Source organism: Panthera tigris, chromosome A1 (genome assembly GCF_018350195.1).
Source record: "Panthera tigris isolate Pti1 chromosome A1, P.tigris_Pti1_mat1.1, whole genome shotgun sequence".
Classification (NCBI taxonomy): Eukaryota; Metazoa; Chordata; class Mammalia; order Carnivora; family Felidae; genus Panthera; species Panthera tigris.
Window position 1 is genome coordinate 209592471 of NC_056660.1, and position 26926 is coordinate 209619396.

The window sequence follows — 26926 nt, forward strand, 5'->3', positions numbered from 1 at the left end:
GAGGGGTTAAGGAGAGCTCACTAACCCCTCCTTCCTGCTGCCTTAGCTTAGGGAGGGTGAGGACCTAATAGCCTGTGGAGCAAGCACCCAGGAGGCGGAGCAGAGGGGCCAGAAGTGACAAACAGAAGAGAAGGCAGGCAGGATCCACCTCTCACCTCTTCCCAAGCTGCCTGCCAGCGCATTTCCTTGGCAGCCAGGGCAGCGTGTGTCCCAGGGCACGCACACAGGTCACTGTGCAGGACACAGAGGCACAGAGCATAGGGCTCTGGGCACCAGGCTGGAATCTGCAGCTGGGACAGGAGCGAGCATGGTGGGGCAGCAGGCGCTACTGCTAGCTGGCTTCTTTCTGCCTGGGTTCCTGCTCTCTGAGGCTGCGAAAATCCTGACTGCTTTTGCACTGGGTGAGTGCTTAGCTGGAGAATCAGAAAGGGGCCCATCCCAGGCCCCTGTGCCAGGGCTCAGTCACAGCCTTAGGTCAGAGGATCATTCCATGTGGTGTTCTAGAGAGGGCTAGGGTCCCAGGCCAGAGGAGGGAGAGGCGTGAGAGGTCTGTGCGGTAGAATGGGATCCCTACTGCTGGGATGGGGAAGTTAGTTTTGGGCTACCAGCAGTTTCCTTTCCTCTCTTTGTATTTGCTCTGGAGCTGCTTCACATTCTGCATTCCTGGGGCCAGAATGTAGATCCAGTGCTGAGCTAGAAATCATGAGCTGCCCACCACAGGGCATGGCAGGGACTTTCAGAGGCACATGCTCAAAGTGTGGGACAGTAGAAAGTGGAAAGTGAAGTCAGTTTCAGGCTCTTGGAGGCTAAGGACAGGGGCTCCTGGGGGCAGCAGCACTAACTGGGCATGTTTCATTAATGGGAAACCTGGAGAACTGCCTGGGCAGTGGAGGGGGCCCTGGACAATCAAGTTCTTGGTGCCCCTCTCTCTTTTGCCCTTACTGCTGGAAGGTGTTGAAGGACTGTGAAGCAGTTAATTTTGTGTGAACCCAGTTGTAATGCCTTTATTTTGTCCCAAAGGGAACAGAAAGGGAACAGGAAAATTTATTAGGAGGAAGGTTTCAGAAGATGGAGTTTCCTAAAGACTTTTTTGGATCCATTCTGACAGGCTAGGGGATCTGCCCTGTCCCCTCCTCTGCCCCAGAATGCACTGGGCTCACCAACACCTTCAGGAATGGCTGTCTCTGCAGGAAGCCTTTTCTCATGCATCCATTCCTTCTTTCCTTCCTTCCTTCCTTCCTTCCATCCTTCCTTCCTTCCTTCCTTCCTTCCTTCCTTCCTTCCTTCCTTCCTTTCTTTCTTTCTTTCTTCCTTTCAAGTTAGTTAACATACGGTGTGGTCTTGGCTTCAGGAATAGAACCCAGTAATTCATTTCTAAGGTATGACAGCCAGTGCTCAATCCAAAAAGTGCCCTCTTTAATGCCTATCACCCATCTAACTCATCTCCCCACCTACCTCCCCTCCAACAACCCTCAATTTGTTCTCTGTATTTAATGGTCTCTCATAGTTTGCCTTCCTCTCTGTTTTTATCTTATTTGTCCTTCCTTTCCTCTCTGTTCATCTGTTGTGTTTCTCAAGTTCCTCATATGAGTGAAATCATATGATAACTGTCTTTTTCTGACTTATTTTGCTTAGCATAATACACTCTAGTTCCATCTACGTTGTTGCAAATGGCAAGATTTCATTCTTTTTCATTGCTGAGTAGTATTCCTGTATGTATGTATGTATGTATGTATGTATGTATGTATGTATAAGTTGATGGACATTTGCGCTCTATCCATAATTTTGCTATGGAAATTATTTATAGTGCTCCTATAAACATTGGGGTGCATGTGCCCCTTTGAATCAGAATTTTTGTATCCTTTGGATAAATTCCTAGTAGTGCAATTGCTGGGTCATGGGTTTGTTCTATTTTTATTCATTTGTATTTTATTTTTATTTTTTAAACAGAGTATATTTACAATGATGCTTTACTATATCCTTAAAAAATTATTTTGTTCATTTATTTTTGAGAAAGAGAGAGAGAGACAGAGCATGAGCAGGGGAGGGTCAGAGAGTGAAGGAGACACAGAATCAGAAGCAAGCTCCAGGCTGTGAATTGTCAGAACAGAGCCCCATGCAGGGCTTGAACCCATAAACTATGAGATCATAGGGTAGTTCTATTTTTAATTTTTTGAGGAAACTCCATACTATTATCCAGTGTGGCTGCACCAGTTTGCATTCAAACCAACAGTGCAAAACGCTTCCCCTTTTTCTAAATCCTCACCAACATCTGTTGTTTTCTGAGTTGTTAATTTTAGCCATTCTGATAGGTGTGGAGTGGTATCTCATTGTGGTTTGATTTGTATTATTGATGATGTATGATGTTGAGCATTTTTTTAATGTGTCTGTTAGCCATCTGGATATCTTCTTTGGAAAAGTGTCTTTTCATGTCTTCTTCCCATTTCTTCCCTGGAGTATTTGTTTTTTTGGGTGTTAAGGTTGTTAAGTTCTTTATAAATTCTGGATACTAAACCTTTATCTGATATCTCATTTGCAAATATCTTCTCTAATTCCATTGGTTGCCTTTTAGTTTTGTTGGCTGTTTCCTTTGCTGTTCAAAAGATTTTTATCTTGATGAGGTCCAAAAGTTCATTTTTGCTTTTATTTCCTTTGCCTCTGAAGACATGTCAAGTAAGAAGTTGCTGTGCCCTAGGTCAAAGAGTTTGCTGCCTGTTTTCTTCTCTAGGAGTTTGATGGTTTCCTGTCCCACATTTAGGTCATTCATCCATTTTGAATTTACTTTTGTGTGTGGTGTAAGAAAGTGGTCTAGTTTCATTCTTCTGCATGTCGCTGGCCAGTTTTCCCAGCACCATTTGTTAAAGAGACTGTCTTTTTTCCATTGGATATGCTTTCCTGCTTTGTCAAAGATTAGTTGGCCATATATTTGAGGATCCTTTTTTGGATTCTCTATCCTACTCCATTGATCTATGTGTCTGTTTTTGTGCCAATACCATACTGTCTTAATGTTTACAGCTTTGTAACACCCAGGATTGTGATGCCTCCAGCTTTGGTTTTCTTTTTCAACATTACTTTCTCTATTCAGGGTCTTTAGTGGTTCCATACAAATTGTAGAACTGTTTCTTTTAGTTCTGTGAAGAATGCCGGTATTATTTTGATAAGGATTGCATTGAATGTGTAGATTTAGATAGCATAGACATTTTAACAATATTTGTTCTTCCAATCCATGAACATGATATGTTTTTTTCATTTCTTTGTGTCTTCTTCAATGTCTTTCATAAGGTTTATATCGTTTTCAGCACACAGATATTTCACCTCTTTGGTTAGGTTCATTCCTAGGTATCTTATGGGTTTTCGTGCAATTGTAAATGTGATCAATTCCTTAAAATCTCTTTCTGCTGCTTCATTATTAGTATATAAAAATGCAACAAAAAAAAAATGCAACCAATTTCTGTACATTGATTTTATATCCTGCATCTTGCCTGAATTCATGTATTAGCTCTAGCAGTTTTTTGGTGGAGTCTTCAGGTTTTCCATGTAGAGTATCATGTCATCTTTGAAGAGTGAAAGATTGACTCCTCCTTACTGATTTGGATTTCTTTTTTATTTCTTTTTGTTTTCTGATTGCCAAGGCTAGGACTTCCAGTACTGTGTTGAACAATAGTGGTGAGAGTGGACATCCCTGTCTTGTTCCTGATCTTAGAGGGAAAGCTCTGTTTTTCCCCACTGAGGATGATATTAGTGGTGGGTCTTTCATATATGGCTTTTATCATGTTAAGTTATGTTCCTTCTATCCCTTTTTTCTTGAGGATTTTATCAAGAAATGATGATGTATTTTGTCAAAATTTTTTTTCTGCATCTATTGAAAATATCATATGGTTCTTATTCTTTCTTTTATTAAAACAATTTTTTTTTACATTTATTCATTTTTGAGAGGCAGAGAGAGACAGAGCACAAGCAGGAGAGGGGCAGAGAGAGAGGGAGACACAGAATCCAAAGCAGGCTCCAGGCTCCAAGCTTTCAGCACAGAGCCCAACGTGGGGCTCAAACCCACAAACCGCGAGATCATGACCTGAGCCGAGGTTGGACGCTCAACTGACTGAGCCACAAAGGAGCCCCTTATCCTTTCTTTTATTAATGTGGTATATCATGTTGATTGATTTGTGAATATTGAACTAGCCCTGCAGCCCAGGAATGAATCACAACTGATCATGGTGAATAATTCTTTTGATGTACTGTTGAATTCAATTAATATCTTGTTGAGATTTTTGCATCCATGTTCATCAGGGATATTGGCCTGTAATTCTTGTTTTTAGTGGGGTCTTTGTCTGGGTTTGCAATCAAGGTGAAGCTAGATTCATAGAATGAGTTTGGAAGTTTTCCTTACATTTCTATTTTTTTGGAATAGTTTTAGGAGAATAGGTATTAATTCTTATTTAAATACCTGGTAGAATTCTCCTGGGGGGTCATCTGGCCTAGGACTCTTATTTGTTGGGAGATTTTTGATAATCGATTCAATTTCTTTGCTGGTTATGAGCTTGTTAAATATTCTGTTTCTTCCTGTTTGTGTTTTGGTAGTGTGTGTCTGGAATTTTGTCCATTTCTTCCAGATTGTCCATTTTGTTGGCATATAATTTTCCATAGTATTCTCTTATAATTGTAATTCTGTGGTGTTGGTTGTGATCACTCCACTTTCATTTGTGATTTTATCTGTTTGGGTCCTTACTCTTTTATTTTTGAGAAGTCTGTCTAGGTAGTTTTCAATTTTGCTTATTCTCTTAAAAAAAAACAGCTCTTAGTTTCATTGATCTGGTGTACTGTTTTGTTTTGTTTTTTTCTTTTTTGGATCCTAAGTCATTTATTCTGCTCTAGTCTTTATTATTTCCCTTCTTCTGCTGGATTTCGACTTAATTTGCTGCTCCTTTTCTAACTCCTTTAGTTGTAAGGTTTGGTTGTGTATTTGGGACCTTTCTTGCTGCTTGAGATAGACCTGAATTGCAATGTATTTTCCTCTTAGGACTGCCTTTTATGCATCTCAAAGGGTCTGGACAGTCATGTTTTCATTTTCATTTGTTTCCACGTATTTTTAAATTTCTTCTTTAACTTCCTGGTTGACCCACTCATTCTTTAGCAGGATGTTCTTTATCCTCAATGTATTTGAGAGCTTTCCACATTTTTTCTTGTGTTTGATTTCAAGTTTCATAGTGTTATGATCTGAAAATATGCATGGTAAGATCTCAATCTTTTTGTACATGTTGAAGGCTGATTTGTCACCCAATATGTGATCTATTCTGGAGAATGTTCCATATGCACCCAAGAAGAATGTGTATTCTGTTGCTTTAGGATGAAGTGTTCTGAATATATCTGTTAAGTCCATCTGATCCAGTGTGTCATTCAAGACCATTGTTGCCATGTAGATTTTCCGCTTAACTAATCTATCCATTGTTGTAAGTGGAGTATTAAAGTCTCTTACAATTATGGCATTATTGTCAATAAGTTTACTCATGTTTGTGATTAATTGATTTATATATTTGGGAGTTCAAGTTGGGGGCATAAATGTTTACAATTGTTAGCTTTTCTTGATGGACAGACCCCTTAATTATCATATAATGCCCTCCTTCATCTCTTGTTACAGTCTTTGTTTTAAAGTCTAGTTTGTCTAAGTATGGCTACTCCAGCTTTCTTTTGACATTCCAGTAGCATGATAGATGGTTCTCCATCCCTAACTTTCAATCTGCAGATGTCCTCAGGTCTAAAATGGGTCTCTTGTAGGCAGCATATAGATGGGTCTTGTTTTTTTAATCTATTCTGATACCCTATGTCATTTGATTGGGGAATTTAGTCCATTTACATTCAGAGTGATTATTGAAAGATATGAATTTAGTGCCATTGTGTTATCTGTAGATAACACAATGTGGTTTTGTGTTTGTGGTGATGTTGTCTGGTCATTTGTAGTCTTTGCTGCTTTCCACTCACAGAGTCCCTCTTAGAATTTCTTGCAGGACTGGTTTAGTGGTCACAAACTCCTTTAGTTTATGTTTGCTTGGAAGCTCTTTATTTCTCCTTTTCTGAATGACAGCTTTGCTGAATAAAGGATTCTTGGCTACATATTTTTCTTATTCATCATATTAAATGTTTCCTGCCATTCCCTTCTGGCCTGCCAAGTTTCAGTGGAAACTTATGTGTCTACCTTTGTAGGTGAAGGACATTTTGTCCCTAGATGCTTTCAGAATTCTCTCTTTATCTTTGTATTTTGCAAGTTTCACTATGATATGTCATGGGGTTGACCTTTTTTTTGTTGATTTTGAAGGGAGTTCTCTGTGCCTCTTGGACTTGGATGCCTGTTTTTTTCCCCCAGATTAGGGAAGTGCTCAGCTATAATTTGTTCAAATAAACCTTCTGCCCCTTTTTGCTCTTCTTTTTCTGGGACTCCTCTGATATAGATATTGTTTTGTTTCATGGAATCACTTAGATCTCTAATTCTCCCCTGTGGTTTAGTACTTTCCTCTCCCTCTTTTTTTCAGGTTTATTATTTTCCATAGTTTTATATTTTATTTCACCTATTCTCTCCTCTGCTTCTTCAATCCTCACTGTCACTATATCTAGTTATTTTGCATCTCCATATTGCATTTTTAAAATTCATCCTGACTAGTTCTTTGGTCTTTGATCTCTGTGTCAAGCATTTCTCTGGTGTCTTCTATGCTTTTCTTCAAGCCTAGCTATCAGTCTTATGACTATTTTTCTAAATTTTGTTCAGATATATTTTTTATATCTCTTTTGAGCAAGTCTCTGGCTGTGATTTCTTCTCAACCTTTCTTATGGGGAGAATTCCTCTGGCTTGTCACTTTGCTTAAGTTTCTCTCATTTGCATTTTTTAAAAGCCTGTCATGTGTCCTGCATCTGAGAGTACTACTATATTAAAAAGGAGTCATACACTATCCAGGGCCTGGCGCTCCAGGAAGTGTTTCTGGTGTATGTTGAAGGCACTCTGCAGTTGCGTTTTGGCTGCTCTATCCCACTGGTCAATCCTTTGCAGAGCTCCTCCTTGCTTCAACTAGGTGTGCTTTGATTTGTTTGTTGAAGTAACCCTAGGAAAAAAAGGATGGGGGAAACCTGATCCCATAAAAAGAGAAAAAGGAAAGTGGAGAACAGAAAACCAAAAAGAATAAAAAAAAACCCAGAAAACTATAAGCCTGATTCCAAAGAAAGAGTAGGAAAAAAATAAAGAAAAAAGTAGAATAAAAGAGAAAAGATGAAACAAAAAGAGAATAAATAAAGTCTGATATACATATACATATACAAATGTATATGTACATCAATATATCTCTCTATATATGTATATCTATCTATATATAGATATAGATATATTGATATACATATACATATACATATGTATGTGTATATATATGTGTGTGTGTGTGTGTGTGTGTGTATATATATATATATATATATATATATATATGTGGTAAGAAATGACAAAAAGAAAATCAGAAACCATGAGCCTGATTCCAAGAGAAAAAAAAGAAAAAAGAAGGGGAAAGAAAGAGAGGGAAAAAAAAGTTGTCTGTTGGCGCCTGGGGCTGGTGGCTGTGCTGTTCTGGAGGAGAGACTGGCTGCGATGGGTCAGCCAGTCTTGCTCCAGTAAATAAGCAGTTTCCAGGCATGGAGGGGAGGGTTTAGGTGTAATCAGTCCTGCCTCCACTGGGAGCCACTGTGTTGCTCTCCAATGTCCCACTGTGTTGGTGTTGGGGAGAAAATGACATCACTCCAATCTCTCAACCCTGCACCAGGGATCTCAACCCTATCTTATCAGGCAGCCCTCACAGAATAGAGAATGCAGTCAGCTTGCCCTGCTCCACAGTTCTCCTGCACCTTCTTGGTGCTCAGCTGGATTCAAAATCTGAAGTCTTAAAGGACCCAGCACTGTGCAGCAATGCTCCCCACCTCCAGAGTAAAGCCTCTCCCCACTGCTAATGAAAGGCCTTTGGCTGGCACCTGTAGGGTCTTTTGTCCTTGGGGAGACAAAAACCCTTCATCTCAAAGTACTCTGAGAAGAGAATTATTCTCTCCCAGGGCACCCCAGAGATTGCTACACCACACTATGCACTCTGGGGTGGCTGCTTCCTCCCCAGGAGCATGAGCCAGGGATCCAGCCTGGATAAAGTTGCACACTTCTGAAAACTCTGAGTTTCAATTCCAAGGCTGTTGCAAACAAAGAGTTGGGACACTCAGTACTTCTTGCTCCCAAGTCCATAGTCCAGAGAAGCTTGTTCTTGTCCTAACTCCATGCTGCACTTTCATAATCCCTTTCTCTTTCTCTCCCTTTTGTCTCTCCACAGAAGGGGTTCTCTCTCCTCTATGCTCTGCCACTGTATATCCCTAAATTCACACATATCCACCTCAATCCTGCCAAGCTGTATCCCTCCAAATGTGGAGATCATTTGGCTGCTCTGCAGTTCAATTTCCTGGGTGTTCTAAGTGATCTGACATCAATACAGCTGTGTTTGAGTGGCAAGGCCCTCCTACTTCTCTGCCATCTTAACTCTCCTCTCCCTGCATCCATTTCTTGCATAGGTTAAAGGTAAGCTAGAGCAAGCAGTCTGAGGAGGTAGGGGTTTGTATTTTATGTAATCTGTGTTACCTCAGGAAACACAAACACAAATTAAAAATTAGAGTAATTCCCACAGACACACCATTACTGTAGTCATACATCCCACTCTGCTGACCTAATCACTACAAAGTCGTTATCTTCCAAAGTACCCCTCTTTCCAACGTGGGCCAATTCTATTCTTTTCTTCCTGATTGGACATTCTCTGCTCTGAGACCCATAGATTCAAGAGAAATGCTCCTTGATGATGCATAGTTTTAGACAATCATTGCAAGATAGAACCAGTACTTCCCCTAGGAGTAAGCTTCTCTTTCCTTAGAATCTCACGATTTTCTTAGGATAGGTGGTGCCTAACTCTGTCATGTGCAGGATCTTACAGTTATGCCCTAATGACCACAGTTATCCTGAATGCCTTAATTTCATGTTCAGAAATTTTCAGGCCTAACTGGAAACTTGGAATCCTGCTAAATATATTTGAATCTCAAGGATTTTGTTTCATTTAAAAAATTTTTTTAATGTTTATTTATTTTTGAGAGAGAGAGAGAGAGAGAGAGAGAGAGAGAGAGAGAGAGAGAGAACAGGGGAGGAGCAGAGAGATAGGGAGACACAGAATCAGATGCAGGCTCCAGGCTCCAGGCTCTGACCTGTCAGCACAGAGCCCGACGCAGGGCTCGAACTCACAAGCTGTGAGATCATGACCTGAGCTGACATCAGACGTTTAACCTATTGAGCCACCCAGATGCCCCTTAAGGATTTTGTTTCTAAGTGGTGGATCTACCTCCTTCTGCTTTAATGACTATTTCTTGGACTAATATTCAATATCCCATGTTTCTAATTCCCCCTCTAACATGAATTTACATGGAGAATGATTCCATAAAGAGTGCTGACTGATTATCCAATAGGAACCCTTCCCACTTCATTTACAGCAGTGTGCCTAATTTCCACCAGTACAGTTATTTCTTCAGGACATGGTATCTCCACAAGGCCTGGCTAAAATGAGCATGTCGCTAGGATCAGGAAGTACTTGAGGCCTAAGCAGAGAAGTTCATCACACTGACATGGAGGCCATGAGTCACAAGGAAATTTTTGATGGAGGATTACCACAGGTCAAAATTTGAGAAGCCCTCAGCTGGGGCTTACCTTAAGTGAGACAGTGGGGCTGAAGAAACTCATCTTCCTGTGCTCACCATCAACTTTCTGTCCCCTTACCATGGATTTCCCAACTGCCACATCAATTTCAGAGCCTCTGTTCACATCTTTACAAAAATGAAATTTTGTGTTGTTCCTAGGTGGAAGCCATTATCTACTACTGGACCGTGTATCTGAGATTCTTCAAGATCATGGTCATAATGTCACTATGCTTTTTTATGGAGAAGAGTTTTTAATCCCAGGTATGTTTTTTAGTAATCATTGAATTCTTTTATCCCAGGGAGACAATGTGTTTTGTATAGTACTGTGAAGCACATAATCTTTCTGGATCTAGTTGTATTGACAGAATGGGAAAAACGTGTGTGTGTGTGTGTATGTTTATGATACCTGCTGACTATCATATTAAGTTCTGTAGGTCTGGCCTCCACATGCTGTATCTCCATGTTTTACCCCTTTAGCTAGGTGTCACTTCAACTCAGGCAGGCCTCTGTACATTATTATTTATTGATCAGTTTGATAACTACTACTCTGTGGTATGGTTTTAATTTGTTTGCACAGATGTCTTCAGCCAAATTTATAGGTTCTATTATGTAAGGACAGCTGCTTTTTCTGTTTCATAGGTTACTTTCTAATCCTGTTCTGAGGCCTGAAATTTAAGAAAGCTTTTAAAAGGATGTCTTTTATTCATGTCTTAGGATCAAAATCTATCAGTGAGATGATCCTGTATTCATGAGAAGTTACTGGCTGCCTATGAGTTGTGCATAGTGATGTCACAAGTTCATGAGTCACTGAATGCAAAGAATTTTAGCTAAGATGAAGCTCATCAATCTTGTCAACAATTCTGTTGACAGACAAGGACACAGAGGCCCAGAGAACTGCAAAGATTTGTTCAAGTTCACACACACACAGCAATTTAATAATAGAGTTGGGTGGATCTGGAACTTAAAGCTCTGATTTTCTCATTCGGAATTGCTACAGCTTTAGCTTAAAAAAATCCAAAATTAAGCATTTTTTTATGAAAATCAAGTCTGAGCAAGTATGGAATTCTGAAGATGAACTTAAGATTGTTATTGTGTAATCACCTTTTAGACTGGGTTCTATATTGTTCACTGAATATCTTTTCCATATATGTCCCTTTGTATCTGCCTTAATTGTCAGTCTGATTGTGTATTTGCCTTGACTGCCAACCATGGTAGTTGTAACACATGATCATTTCATTTTGGTGGTTTCTGGGAATGAGGAACTGCTAAAAGCTTTAGACCCTCTACCTCTTTAACAAACAGACCCACACTCAGAACTACCAACAATTCAGGGGACTCATGGATTCCCTTAGTTTTATTCTTGGTTCCAAGTTTTAAGAGTCCAGAGTTTCTTGCAATATTTACCATTTACTGGAAATTCTGGAGGTTTTGAAATGGATTATTTATTTTTCACTACAGCAGTACCTTTGCAGAGGTCTGCAAATAAGGAAACACGTGATTGGATTATTTTTGTTGACCTGATTCAATACTCAGTATTGAAACTTTTGAACGTGTATTAACTACTTGTTTGGATAACTTCCTTATAGAGTTTTTATTTACAACTTTACTAAATAAATGACTTCAGAAATACTGAAGTAGAAACCATTTCTAATGCTTACATGGGGGTTGTTCTGATCAATAACTGAAGTCACAAGTGTAAGATGCCAGCCTACACAGGATTTTCCTTTTCCTAAGTGAGCTTGCTATACCTTTCTATCCACCAGATAGACATTCTCCACATGACAGTTCTTCTTTTTTCTGGGGGGACTGTGCAGTTACATCATTGATTCTGAGGGACTTGCTTGCACTCATGAGAAGTTCTGCCTGGAGGGACATTGCCATGACCAGATAATTCCATCCCTTTCAACCGGTTAGGTTCTGCTTTCTTTGGGTAAGGAGGTAGAAGAACAGGTCAATAGCTAATGCAAGGAAGCTCTGTCTTGGAATTCAGACTTTTGAATGGACTGAAGGTCTTCTCCCTTTATCTATCTAGTAGTGCTCACCTTACCCCTGGGAGCTAAAAAACCCAGGATCTTAGTCTGCTGTTATCAAGGTGAGGTCAGTTTCTTATTTCAAGGGTTTATAGAGTTTAACAAAACACAACCACCTTTCCCTCTGAATTTCAGAACCAACAGAGAGAAAGTTATAGGAGTTAGGTAAAAATGCACCTTCATCTAGTTGATTGGGGAACTTCCTTTAGATCTTCATTAACTCTCAAGGCCCTGAGTAGTGGCTTGAAAATAGGCTCTGTAAACCTCTGAGTATTGTTCTATTTCATTCTTTATTGTGCCTTGGGTAGTTTCCTCACGTTTGAACTGAACTGTTCTTAGGAACACTCCAACCCCAAACTTTCCCTACAGCTCTCTTTTGGTTTTCTGGTATTCTGGCCTGTGAATTCCAGCTGCCATGTCCTTCCCCTAATCTGCTGTGCTGCACTCAGGGAGATGGCCAGGCCAGGTGTGGGTGCCTCCTCCATGAGATGTATCTTGGAAGCTTCCTCCAGCCATCCATGAATGTCCTGTGCTACCTGGTGTCTAACGTCTAAAAAACCATTTTAGCATATATTTGGTCTGGTTTTCTTTAGTTGTTTAAAGGAAGAATTTCCATATGGCCCTATGACTTTCTTGTGGCCACAGACTGAAGTTGCTTATATTCATTATTTAAACCATTCTATTGAAGTAATATTGGCATATAATAAACTGGATATATTTAAAATATATTATTTGATATATTTGTACATGTACCTATGAAATCATCAACATAATCAAGATGACAAATATATTTTTTCCCTCACCAGAAGATTTCTAATGCCCTTTTGCAATCTCCCCTCTGGGGCCTCCCACCTTTCTATTCCCATTGCCAGTCAATCCCTAATATGTCCCTATGTGTTAGATTACATCATGTAGATTTTATATCAGTGGAATCATAATTATCTAGTGTTATATTTTAGTTTATTGTACTCAGCATAAATATTTTTGGATGCATTCATAGTGTGTGTATGAGTAGTTCATTCCATTTTCTTGCTGAATAATGTTCTATGTGTGTACTAACACAATGCGTTTATTTAGTTGCTGTTGCTGGGCATTAGTGTTGTCTCCAGTTCTGAGCTATTGTTAATACACCTGCTGTGTAGATTTGTGTGCATGCCTATGTATGAACAGGTACTGTCTTTTCTCTGAATTAACTGGTAGGAGAGCAGTGACTGAACCATAGGTTAGGTGCTGTTTAAGTTTTTAAGAAATGGCCAAACTGGTTTCCAAAATTGCTGTAACATTCTGCATCTCACCAGAAGTGACTGCAAGCTTCATGTACACCACACCCTTGTCAGTACTTGGTTAGCCTTTTTACTTTTATCCTTCCTTGTGTAGGTATTTATTTGTATATCATTGCGGTGTTTACATGCATTTCCTTTGTTAGTAATGATGCTAAGCCCTTCTTCATGTGTTTATTTGTCTACTATATATCTTCACTGGTGAAGTGTTTGTTAAATTTCACCCATTTTTACATTGGTTCTTTGTTTTGTTATTATTGAGTCTTCAGGGCTCTTGATATATATTTGGGATATATATATATCTTGGATATATATTTGGGATATATATATGGTAAAATACCAGATATAAGCCCTGCAAATATTTTTTCCCAGTTCGCGACTTTTCATTGTCTCAGGAGTGCTTTTTGTAGAGCACAATTTTTACTTTGATGAAGTGTAATTTTATACTTTTGCTACATGTATTAGTATGAATATGATTTTTTTATTTATTCTGTTAAAATGATGAATGTCAGTAATAGATTTTCAAATGTTAAGTTAAGCTTGTAGTCTGGGATTGAATTCCATTTGGTCAAAATATATTTTATATATAAATACACAGAGAGAGAGAGAGAGAGAGAGAGGGAGAGAGAGAGGCAAGCAGGGGAGGGACACAGAGAGAGGGAGACACAGAATCTGAAGCAGGCTCCAGTGCTGACAGCTCAGAGCCTGACGCACAGCTGGAACTCACAAGCTGTGAGATCATGACCTGAGCCGAAGTCAGACACATAACTGAATGAGCCACCCAGGCACCCCTGTATTTTTCTTTTATATATTTTATATTTTGTTTGTTTGAATTTTGGTTTAATGTTTTATATCTCTGTCCATGAGGATCATCGTTCTGTGATTTTCTTGAGGTTTTTTTTTTTTCTTTCTTCAATTGCTATCAGTGAAATTCTTATCTCAGAATGAATTGGGTTGTGTTCCTTTTTCAGTTTTCTGGAAGAGTTTGTGTAAAATTAGTATTGTTTCTTCCTAAATTGTTTCAGCCAATCTGAGAGTCAGCATGTCTCTCCCCACCCCACAGTTAGGTTTGGGTGTTAAGACATATGGCCTTACATATATACCAAGAGGCTATAAAATGGTTTATTATTAGTATGATGACACTTTTAGGGGAGAGTAAAGCAACTCCCAAGGTGGTCCAAAAGTACATTGAGAGAGCAGGAAAAAGAGGGTGGCTTTGGGCTTTTATGGCGGTCAGCAGTGGGACTGGAATGGGCATTTCCCTTCTTGTTTGACTGATGGCCAGAACATGCCATGTCTCATGTATTTCAATTTGAACATGTTTAAGTAAGTCATTATGGTATTTTATGAGCCTTGCTGCCTAAGACTGATGAGAGAGTTGAAAATATTACTGAATGTCTTGTTTAAAAGACTAACTATATGGTTCAGTTGGTTAAGCATCTGACTTCGGCTCAGGTCATGATCTCATGGTTTGTGAGTTTGAGCCCCTCATTGGGATATTTCCTGTAGGTAAATATCCTCTGTCACCCTCTCTCTCTGCCCCTTCTCCACTTGTTTTTTTTTTTCTCTCTCTCTCTCAAAATAAATAAACTTAAAAAAAAAAAAAGACCAGCTTTGTGCATTTAGAAAAGTGAATTAGTGCTTTGGTCATGATCAGTAATGTCTGAAAATCTAGAGGATAAGGACAGTCTTCTTTAAGGCTGTGTATTGTGTCTTTAGTGTGTAGAGACACATGTGCAATCTTCTTTTATATTTTGGATATCCATTTCGCAGGAGATTCTGAGTACTTAACCCAAATAAAACAACCGTTCCTCTTTATAGGTTTATTTAGAATGTCTTTTTCTTCTTTGACTTAACTTTGGTAGTTTATATCTTTCCAGGAAGTTGTCCATATAATGTTGTCTAAATTTTTAGCATCTGCAGTTCATAGAATTCATTTATAGTCCTTTTTATTTCTGTGTGGTCATTAGTGGTGTTACTTCTTTCATTTATTTTTTTTTCTTCTAATACTTTATTTAAATTCAGGTTAGTTAACATATAGTGTAGTATTGGTTTTAAGAGCAGAATTTTGTGATTCATCAGTTACATATAACACCCAGTGCTTATCACAAGTGCCTCCTTAATGCCCTTTGCCCATTTAGCTCTCCTCCCACCTCCCCTCCTGCAACCCTCAGTTTGTTCTCCATAGTTACAAGTCTCTTATGGTTTGCCTCTTTGTTTTTATCTTATTTTCATTTTCTTTCCTTCCCTTATGTTCATCTGTTTTGCTTCTTAAATACCACATATGAGTGAAATCATACAGTATTTGTCTTTCTCTGACTGTCTTATTTCACTTAGTGTAATACACTCTAGCTTCATCCATGTCCTTGCAAGTGGTAAGATTTCATTCTGATTGTAGTAATTTGTGTCTTCCTTGTCTGTAAATTTTATTCATTATTTCAACGAATTGGCTCTGGTTCCATTGATTCCTTCTTGTTTTTTCTTATTTCCAAAATTAATAGTTTCTCCCCTAATCTTTATTAATTCTACCTTCTGTTTTATATTTAATACACTCTTTCCCAATATCTTATGGTGGCAGAATAGGTTATTGATGTGATAAATTTCTTTGTTAACATAGCTGTAAATTTTCTTCTGAGTACTAATTTTGGTACAACCCATAAGTTTTGGTATGCTGTATTTTCATATTTATTTTTGTCTAAGTATTTTCTGATTTCTGTTGTGATTTCTATTTGACACATTGCTTATATAAAATATGTTGTTTAATTACCATAATTGATAAATTTTCCAGTTTTCCTTCTGTTGTTGATTTCTACCTCCATTCTGTTGTGGTCAGATGTCCTGGGGTAATTATGTTTTAAAATCTGTTGAGACTTATTTGTGACTGAACATATGGTCTCTGCTGGAAAATGTCTCAGGTACCTTTAAGAGGAATGAGTATGCTGTTACTGTTAGGTAGAATGTTCTGTATATGTCTGTTACATCTAGTGGATCAATGTGTGCAAGTCTTGTGTGCAAGTCTTCTATTTCCTTACTGATCTTCTTTCTGGTTTTTCTGTCCATTATTGAGAGTGGAGTATGAAATCTCCAATGATTATTATGGAACTATCTGTTCCTCCCTCCATTCTGCCAGCTTTTGCTTTAGATATTTTGTGGTTTCTCATTAGATGATATGTGTTTATGATAGTTTTATCTTCTTGCTGTAGTGAATCTTTTATTGATATATAATATCTTTCTTTGTCTTGTAATATTTTTTGATTTATGGTCTATTGTGATTGATATTTGCTCATCTGCTTTCTTTGATTATTATTTGTATGGAATATCTTTTTCTGTGTACCTGTATCATTGGACCTAAAGTCTCTTGTAGACAGTTTATAGTTAGATCATGTTTTTCTTTGTGTGTGTGTTTGTAGCCTTTTAATTTTTGTATTTATTTTTAAAAATAATTTCTTCATTTTGGAATGATTTTGTATTTAAATAAAAATTGCAAAGATGGTACAGAAAGTTCCCATACAACTCACATCTTCATCTCCACATTGTTAATCCCATTTAATTTTTAATTTTTTAATTATTGTTATTATTATTTTAATTTTATTTTTAATTTTTTAAAATTTACATCCAAATTAGTTAGCATATAGTGCAACAGTGATTTCAGGAGTAGATTCCTTAGTGCCCCTTACCCATTTAGCCCATCCCCCTCCCACAAGCCCTCCAGTAACTCTCAGTTTATTCTCCATATTTATGAGTCTCTTGTGTTTTGCCCCCTCCTTGTTTTTATATTATTTTTGTTTCCCTTCCTTTATGCCTTTATGTTCATCTGTTTTGTCTCTTAAAGTCCTCATATGAGTGAAGTCTTATGATTTTGTCTTTCTTTGACTGACTAATTTCACTTAGCATAATACCCTCTAGTTCCATCCACATAGTTGCAAATGGCAAGATTTCATTCTTTTTGATTGCTGAGAAATACTCCATTGTGTGTGTGTGTGTGTGTGTGTGTGTGTGTGTGTATAGATATATATAGATATATATATATAGATATATATATAGATATATATAGAAAGAGCCCAAATATCCATCAATGGATATTTGGGTATATATATATATATATATATATATATATATATGCGCCACATTTTCTTTATCCATTCATCCATTGATGGATATTTGGGCTCTTTCCATACTTTGACTATTGTTGATAGTGCTGCTATAAACATGGGGATGCATGTGTCCCTTCAAAGCAGCACACCTGTATCCCTTGGATAAATACCTAGTAGTGCAATTGCAGGTCGTAGGGTAGTTCTATTTTTAATTTTTTTAGGACCCTCCATACTGTTTTCCAGAGTGGCTGCACCAGTTTTTATTCCCACCAACAATGCAAAAGAGATCCTCTTTCTCCGCATCTTTGCCAACATCTGTTGTTGTCTGAGTTGTTAATGTTAGCCATTTTGACAGGTGTAAGGTGGTATCTCATTGTGGTTTTGATTTGTATTTCCCTGATGATGAGTGAAGTTGAGCATTTTTTATGTGTTGGATGGCCATCTGGATGTCTTCTTTGAAGAAGTGTCTATTCATGTTCTTTTGCCCATTTCTTCACTGGATTATTTGTTTTCTGGGTGTGGAGTTTGATAAGTTCTTTATAGGTTTTGGATACTAACCCTTTATCTGATATGTCATTTGCAAATATCTTCTCCCATTCTGTCGGTTGCCTTTTAGTTTTGCTGATTGTTTCCTTTGCTGTGCAGAAACTTTTTATTTTGATGAAATCCCAGTAGTTCATTTTTGCTTTTGTTTCCCTTTCCTCTGGAGATGTGTTGAGTAAGAAGTTGCTGCGGGCAAGATCAAGGAGGTTTTTGTCTGCTTTCTCCTCGAGGGTTTTGATGGCTTCCTGTCTTACATTGAGGTCTTTCATCCATTTTGAGTTTATTTTTGTGTATGGTGTAAGAAAGTGGTCCAGGTTTATTCTTCTGCATGTCGCCATCCAGTTTTCCCAGCACCACTTACTGAAGAGACTGTCTTTATTCCATTAGATATTCTTTTCTGCTTTGTCAGAGATTAGTTGGCCATACATTTGTGGGTCCATTTCTGGGTTCTCTATTCTGTTCCATTGATAGGAGTGTCTGTTTTTGTGCCAGTACCATACAGTCTTGATGATTACAGCTTTGTAGTATAGCTTGGAGTCTGGGATTGTGATGCCTCCTGCTTTGGTTTTCTTTTTCAAGATTGCTTTGGCTACTCAGGGTCTTTTCTGGTTCCATACAAATTTTAGGATTATTTGTTCTAGCTCTGTGAAGAATACTGGTGTTACTTTGATAGGGATTGCATTAAATATGTAGATTGTTTGGGGTAGTGTCAACATTTTAACAATATTTGTTCTTCCTATCCAGGAGCATGGAATCTTTTTCTGTTTTTTTTTTTTTTTTTTTTTTTTTTTTTTTTTTTTGTGTGTGTGTGTGTGTGTGTGTGTGTGTCTTCTTCAATCTCTTTCAGAAGCTTTGTATAGTTTTCAGTGTATAGATTTTTCACCTCTTGGGTTAGATTTATTCCTAGGTATTTTATGGTTTTTTGTGCAATTGTAAATGGGATCGATTCCTTGATTTCTCTTTCTGTCACTTCATTGTTGGTGTACAGGAATGCAACCGATTTCTGTGTGTTGGTTTTATATCCTGCAACTTTGCTGAATTCATGAGTCAATTCTAGCAGTTTTTTAGTGAAATCTTTTAGGTTTTCCAGATAGAGTATCATGTCATTTGTGAAGAGTGAAAGTTTGACCTCCTCCCGGCCAATTTGGATGCCTTTTATTTCTTTGTGTTGTCTGATTGCAGAGGCTCAGACTTCCAATAGTATGTTGAATAACAGTTGTGAGCGTGGACATCCCTGTCTTGCTCCTGACCTTAGGGGGAAAGGTCTCAGCTTTTCCCCATTGAGGATGACATTAGCATTGGGTCGTTCATATATGGCTTTTATGATCTCGAGGTATGCTCCTTCTATCCCTAATGTCTTGAGGGTTTTTATCAAGAAAGGATGCTGTATTTTGTCAAATATTCTCTGCATCTATTGAGAGGATCATATGGTTCTTGTCCTTTCTTTTATTGATGTGATGAATCACGTTAGTTGTTTTGTGGATATTGAACCAGCCCTGCATCCCAGGTATAAATCCCACTTGCTTGTGGTGAAATTTTTTTTAATGTATTGTTGGATCTGGTTGGCTAATATCTTGTTAAGGATTTTTGCATCCATGTTCATCAGGGAAATTGGTTTATATTTCTCCTTTTTAGTGGGGTCTCTGTCTGGTTTTGGAATCAAGGTAATACTGGCTTCATAAAAAGAGTTTGGAAGTTTTCCTTCCTTTTTTATATTTTGGAGCAGCTTCAAGAGAATAAGTGTTAACTCTTCCTTAAATGTTTGGTAGAATTCCCCTGGAAAGCCACCCAGCCCTGGACTCTTGTTTTTTGGCAGATTTTTGATTACTAATTCGATTTCCTTACTGGTTATGTGTCTGTTCAAATTTTCTATTTCTTTCTGTTTCAGTTTTGGTAGTGTATATGTTTCTAGGAATTTGTCCATTTGTTCCACATTGCCCATTTTATTGGCATATAATTGCTCATAATATTCTCTTATTGTTGTTTTTATTTCTGTTGTGTTGGTTGTGATCTCTCCTCTTTCATTCTTGATTTTATTTGAGTCCTTTCCTTTTTCTTTTTGATCAAACTGGCTGGTGGTTTATCAAGTTTGTTAATTCTTTCAAAGAACCAGCTTCTTGTTTCACTGATCTGTCCTACTGTTTTTTTGGTTTGGATAGCATTAATTTCTGCTCTAATATTTATTATTTCCTGTCTTCTTCTGGTTTGGGGTTTTATTTGTTGTTCTTTTTCCAGCTCTTTAAGGTGTAAGGTTAGTTTGTGTATTTGAGATCTTTCTTCCTTCTTTAGGAAGGCCTGGATTGCTATATACTTTCCTCTTATGACTGCCTTTGCTGCATCCCAGAGGTTTGGGGTTGTGGTGTTATCATTTTAATTGGCTTCCATATACTTTTCAATTTCCTCTTTAACTTCGTGGTTAGCCCATTCATTCTTCAGTAGCATGTTCTTCAGTTTCCAAGTATTTGTTACTTTTCCAAATTTTTTGTTGTGGTCGATTTCGATTTTCATAGCATTGTGGTCTGAAAATATGCATGGTATGATGTCGATCTTTTTGTATTTACTTAGGGCTGATTTGTGTCCCAGTATGTGGTCTATTCTGGAGAATGTTCCATGTGCACTGGAGAAGAATGTATATTCTGCTGCTTTAGGATGAAATGTTCTGAATATATCTGTGAAGTCCATCTAGTCCAGTGTGTCATTCAAAGGCATTGTTTCCTTGTTGATTTTTTGATTAGATGATTTGTCGATTGCTGTGAGTGGGGCGTTGAAGTCTCCTACTATTATGGTATTACTATCGATGAGTTACTTTATGTTTGTGATTAATTGATTTATATATTTGGGTGCTGTCGCATTTGGCGCATAAATGTTTACAATTGTTAGGTCTTCTTGGTGGATAGACCTCTTGATTATGATATAATGCCCTTCTGCCATCTCTTGATACAGTCTTTATTTTAAAGTCTAGATTGTCTGATAAAAGTATGGCTACTCCAGCTTTCTTTTGTTGACCATTAGCATGATAGCTGCTTCTCCATCCCCTTATTTTCAATCTGTAGGTGTCTTTAGGTCTAAAGTGGGTCTCTAGTATACAGCATATAGATGGGTCTTGTTTTCTTATCCATTCTGTTATGCTATGTCTTTTGATTGGAGCATTGAGTCCTTTGACGTTTAGAGTGAGTAGTGAAAGATATGAATTTATTGTCATTATGATGCTTGTAGAGTTGGAGTTTCTGGTGGTGTTCTCTGGTCCTTTCTAATCTTTTGCTGCTCTGTGTGTGTGTGTGTGTGTGTGTGTGTGTGTATATATATATATATATATATATATATATATATATATATATGTATTTCCATCTTTTCTCCCCCTCAGTGTGTCCCCCTTAAAATTTCTTGCAGGGTGGTTTAGTGGTCACAAACTCCTTTAATTTTTGTTTGTCTGGGAAAGTTTTTATCTCTCCTTCTATTTTGAATGACAGCCTTGCTGGATAAAGAATTCTTGGCTGCATGTTTCTGATTCAGCACACTGAATATACCCCGCCACTCCTTTCTGGCCTGCCAAGTTTCTGTGGATAGGTCTGCTGCAAACCTGATCTGTCTTCCCTTGTAGGTTAGGGACTTTTTTTTCCCTTGCTGCTTTCATGATTCTCTCCTTGCTTGAGTATTTTGTGAATTTGACTACGATATGCCTTGTTGATGGTCGGTTTTTGTTGAATCCAATGGGAGTCCTCTGTGCTTCCTGGATTTTGATGTCTGTGTCTTTCTCCAAGTTAGGAAAGTTTTCTGCTATTATTTGCTCACATAACCCTTCTACCCCTTTTTCTCTCTCTTCCTCCTCTGGGACCCCTATGATTCTGATGTTGTTCCTTTTTAATGAGTCACTGATTTCTCTCATTCTTAAATCGTGCTCTTTTGTCTTAATTTCCCTCTTTTTTCCTGCTTCATTATTCTCTATAAGTTTGTTCTCTGTATCACTGATTCCCTGTTCTGCCTCATCCATCCTTGGTGCTGCTGCATCCATCCGTGTTTGCAGCTCATTTATAGCATTTTTAATTTCATTCTGGCTATTTTTTACTTCTTTTATCTCTGCAGAAAGGGATTCTAATCTATTTTTGAGTCCAGCTAGTATTCTTATTATCGTGATTCTAAATTCTGGTTCAGACATCTTGCTTGTGTCTGTGTTGGTTAAATCCCTGGCTGTCGTTTCTTTGTGCTCTTTCTTTTGGGGTGAATTCCTTCATTGTGTCATTTTGAAGGGAGAAAAGGAAGTAATGAGGCAGAAAAATTGAAATTAAAAAATTTAATATTAAAGAAATATTAAAATTAAAAAATTGAAAAAACACACACAAAAATCGAATAAATGATATTAGATCCTAGTGTGTTTGGTCTGGGTGTTGAAAGTGATTTGATAGATTAGAGAAAAAAGGTGGGGGAGAAAAAAAGGAAATCATTTGAGAAATTGAAAAATTGAATACACTGAAGTAGACTAAAATGAAATGTTGGGAGTCAAATAGAATGAAAAAATTTACATAAAAGTAAAAAACATAGTGAAAAAATTAAAGAAAAATATTTTTAATAGAGATTGAAAATAAAATGAATTTTTTCTCTTTCTGTATTCAAGAGAAAGAAAAGAAATGAATAAGAGAAAAAAGAATAAGAAAAAGGGAAATCGTTTGAAAATTTGATAAAGTGAATACACTGAAGTAGAGTAAAATAAAGTGATGGAAGTAAAATAGAATTTGAAAAAATTTACACAAAAGTAAAAAATATAGTAAAAAAGTTAAACAAAAATGTTTTTAATAAAAATTAAAAATGAATTTTTTCTCTTTCTGTATTCAAGAAAAAGAAAAGAAGTGAAAAAGAGAAAAAAAGGAAAGAAAATTGAATAGATGGACGTGCTAACAGACTGAAATAGGACTGAAATTACTTCGTTTTCTGCTAGAAGTCAGACTATGAAGCACTTTATAGTCCACACGCTAAGCAGGCGGTGAGACTTGTGTTCTTCAAGACCAAGGGTGGCCCAGTTGGGCGGGGCTTAGTGTAATGGCCTCATTTTCTACTAAATGGCACTGCTTGCCTACTGGGGTGGAGTGTTGTGGCCCCGTAGGTGCATATGCACATGCGTGGGAGCAGTGAAAATGGTGTCACCCCATTACCCAGTCTCTAGTATTGGAATTCTGTTCTCCCCAGTCAGCAATCGTGCACCCATCCTCTGTCTTCAGCTTTGGTCCACTGCCTGCTTCTTTACTGCCCATGACCAAGCCCCAGGCAGTATCTCTCTCCAGAGTTTTATCTTAGATGCAGCTGTTTTCCCTGGCCCCTTACTTGTGAAGGACCTAGGCTTTGACCCATTCCACCCCTCTACAGGAGGGTCTCACCTCACAATGGCCGAATGTCAGCTGCACCCAGGAATACTTGCTGGACCCTGCTGCTGCCTGTGACCCAAGACTGTGGCCAGGTGCCATCCTGCCTCAGAAAAAGTTCTCAAGATAGCGTAGCAGCAGCATTTCAGGGATTATGGAAAATCACAATGCACATCAGGCACCAGGCTTCACCCTTAACAACCTTGTTCCAGCACCAGCCAATGTGGCCGTTTTCTGGGGTCTGCTGGGACCAGGTGGCCTCAACAGTTTCTACCAAATGTCCTTTTAGCAGTGGAACTGCTTTTCCTCATGTGGCCCAAGAACCTCCTGGACCCCACTCTGTTCCTGGGGATTCGCCCTTCCCACCAGAGCACCGCCAGATATCAAGCTGTGGAGTTGCAGACTTTGTGCTCCCGTTGTTTACAGTCTTAATGGAATTTAAACCCTTTCCTTTCTCCTTTCTCCCTTTTTAGTTTAGTCCCTGGGGTTGTTTCCAATTTTCCACTTTCTCTCCAGCTGCTTTTGGAGAGGGGTGTTTTTCCTGTATTCTCCCCTCCTTCCCAGTCTCCATCCTCTCTCTGCCTGCAAAAGGGGTTCCCTACCTTTTGGGGCTTCTTGCTCTCCAAGTTCAGCTCTTTGTGTCATGTACCTGCTGAATTCTGTGGTTCAGGTTGTGCAGGTTGTTGTGTTAATCTTCCAATCAGTTCTCTAGGTGTGTAAGATGGTTTAGTGTTGGTCTGGCTGTATTTCATAGATGAGAGACCCACAAAAATCTTCCATGTTGTTCCATCATCTTGGCTCCTCTATTATTTTTTATTGAAGTATAGTTGATACACAATGTGACACTAGTTTCAGATGTCTGACATAGTGATTTGCCAACTGCATATGTATATGTTATGCTATGCTCACCACACGTGTAGCTACCATCTGTCACCAAACAATGCTATTACAATTGGATCATGTGTTTTTACCCAAAGTCTGTCTTTTGATATGGGAGTTTCATGCATGTCCATTTGAAGTACTTACTGATGAGGAGAGACTTCTGTCATTTTTCTATTTGTTTTCTATATGCCTTGCAGCTTTTTTGTTCCTCACTTTCTGTATTACTGTTTCTTTTGTGTTTAGTTGATTCTTTGTTGTGAAAATTTTAAATCCCTTTGTCATTTCCTTTTGTGTATATTCTATAGCTATTTTTTGTGTGTGTTATCTTGGGGATTTCATTTAACCTGCTAAATCTGTGTCACTCATTATAATTTATAGAAGTTCAAGTTTAATAACATTCAAAAATTCTGCTCCTGTAATGTGTTGTTCATGGTCACCCTCTTGGGTTGTTGACATCACAAAAATATCTTTTTGTACATCATGTGCCCCCAGACATAAACTTTCATTAATTTAAATGAATTAGTACATTAAATTATATAGAAAACTTGTTTGGCATTACAAAGTTTAAGTAATACTTGTTTTTAAACCAATGATTTGTTTTAAAAAACGGACTTGTTTCTTTAATCATGTAGAAACCAAAAGTAGTTAGAAACTGTTGCTATAATACTAAGTTTATATTTTTCTATGCAGTTACCTTTATTAAAATATTTATTTTTTCATTCACCTTTGAATTAGTATCTGGTGTCCTTTTGTTTTTTCCCTGGAGGACTCCCTTGAGCATTTCTCTCAGTGTGGGCCTAGTGGTAGCAAGTTTCCTTAGGTTTTGTTTATTTGGGAATGTTTTGATTTTCCCCTCACCTTTGAGGGACAGTGTTGCCAGATACAGAATTTTTTTTTGGCCATTCTTTTATTTTACCACTTTGAATGTATTGGCCTGCTGACTTCTGGTCTCTAAAGTTTCTGATTAGAAATCTATTGATAATCTCATTGACAATCACTTGTATGTGATGAGTCACTTTTGCTGCTTTTAATATTCTCTTTTTATCTTTCTAAATTTGATTATAATGAGTCTCGACTATGTGTCTGAGCTCATTTTTCTTGGAGTTGATGAGCTTGGATGTTTATATTCACATCTTTCATCCAATTTGGGAGATTTTGGAGATCATAGCTGAAGTATTCTCTCTATCCCTTTCTTTCTTTCTTCTCCTTCTGAGCATCCACAGTGCATATGTTGGATCCTTAGGCTATGTTGTCTTTTTTTCAGTCTTAACTTTACTGCTCTCCAGCCTCTATCATTTCCATTATCTTCTCTTTAGGTTCACTGTTAATTTCTTTTGACTCAAATCTGCCTTTGAATCCCTCTAGTGAAATTTTCATCACATTAGTTGTATTTTTCATTTCTAGAATTCGTTTTTAGCTTCTTTTCTGATTTTCTATCCCTTTATTGACATTTTTATTTTGCACACATTTTTTTTCCTCTACCTCCCCCACATCTTGCTTTAGTTCTCTGAGAATCTTTAAGGCAGTGATTTTAAAGTCATTGTCTGGTATATCTACCATCAGGTTTTTCTCAAGAACAGTTTCTGTTGATTTATTATTTTCCTCTGAATAAGCTTTCGTTTTCAGCTTCTTGGTGTGTCTTGTGATTTTTGTAGAAGACTGAATATTTGAATCTAACCATGTGTTAAATCTGGAGATGAGACTTTCCTCCCTTCCCCAGGGTCTGCAGATTTTTGTTATTCATTTTGTTTATTAATTTTTTTGATTGTTTTATCCTGCTGTTGTGGAAAAGATCAATATAAGATGTAGATTTCAATGTCCTCAGGTATTTTCTGGACCTTTTCCTGGTCATAAGTGGACACTTTCTTCTAGTGTTCCTGGTTTATGTAGTTGTTTTCCAATGTTCTAGCCTTTAATATCTGTCTTGCATAAGGGAAAAACAGAAAAATGAGGGAGAAAAAAAGATCATCAGCCTTTTAAGATCCCTTGAAGTCCATTCAGCCAGAGCGGGGAGATGGTTGCAACAATAGGTGTAGGGATAGCAAAGACTTTGCTGCCTACTTCTTTGTCTGCACTTCTGTGATTAGAGCAGCAAGCAGCAATCAGAACCCAGATATGTGATATTTGGATTTTGTTTGTTTGTTTGTTTGTTTGTTTTGGTCCACTCTGGTTCTTGAAACCTCTGTGCATGCTGCTTTGTGAATACATGTATAGGTGCTTGCTATGTGATGGGGAGAGGGGATGGATAGTTGCTATTGTGATAAAAGCTGAAATAACTGAAATTGAGTAAGATTATCTGCAATTTACATTGAAAACCTGCCCTAGAAGTTACTGCAACTCTTCAAAATAGATACTCTAGACCGAGTCTTCTAGTTCAATTTTTATTTAATTAGGGGAGGCAGATTCCTGTTGCTCTACCATCTTCCCAGAAATTTCCCTACTATCTTTTGACCTTTTTTTTTTTTTTTTTTACAAAATTATATATATACATATGATGTTGAATATGTGTGTGTGTGTATATAAAAGAGAATTTTCACCAGTTTCTGTTTGAATGTGTGTCCAGGAAAGCTTTTTGTACATATGTGCTCAAAGTGGACCACAGGAGTACTTTCTTGACAGTGTCAGGGATGGAAAGTCCTCCACTGAACAAATAATTCTTCTTAGGAATCACCTGAGGTGCTGTAGCTTCTGCTTTGTGTAAGGCAGCGGCACATCCCTCTTTGTGAGCCTCTATGTGAATTTTTGTGTCTTGAATGAGTGTGTTCAATGAATCTCTACAAAAGTTGTCCACAATATAGTGTCATACACGTGCTCCTGGAGAAAGGTAAATGTGGTTAAGATCTTGCCAGCAAAGCTTATGAGCAAGGCTGTTGAGGTAGTCCATGAGAAGTCAGTACAAGTGATTTGTATCCTTCAAAGATGAAGGAGAAGAGAAACTGCAGCTGAGATCTTGTTGAAATAGGATCAGAACATACTAACAAATCTATGCTTGCAAAGTATCTATT

The 26926-nt window shown here is 37.8% G+C and overlaps 1 protein-coding gene across 3 annotated transcripts in view; it reads left to right on the forward strand.

The window, feature by feature from the left end:
- The first annotated feature begins 257 nt into the window (after positions 1-257).
- The window catches only part of LOC102953378 (UDP-glucuronosyltransferase 3A2-like), a 43821-nt gene continuing 17152 nt past the window's right edge, over positions 258-26926 (forward strand). Inside the window, exons 1-3 of one of the 3 annotated variants that reach the window (XM_042996569.1) lie at positions 258-401; positions 9898-10003; positions 22523-22529. In XM_042996569.1, the coding sequence (XP_042852503.1) occupies positions 308-401; positions 9898-10003; positions 22523-22529 (207 nt within the window). In that variant the 5' untranslated portion in view covers positions 258-307. Of the gene's footprint in view, positions 402-9897; positions 10012-22522; positions 22530-26926 lie in introns of all 3 variants that reach the window. The other 2 variants (XM_042996558.1, XM_042996564.1) reach the window with 2 other exon arrangements.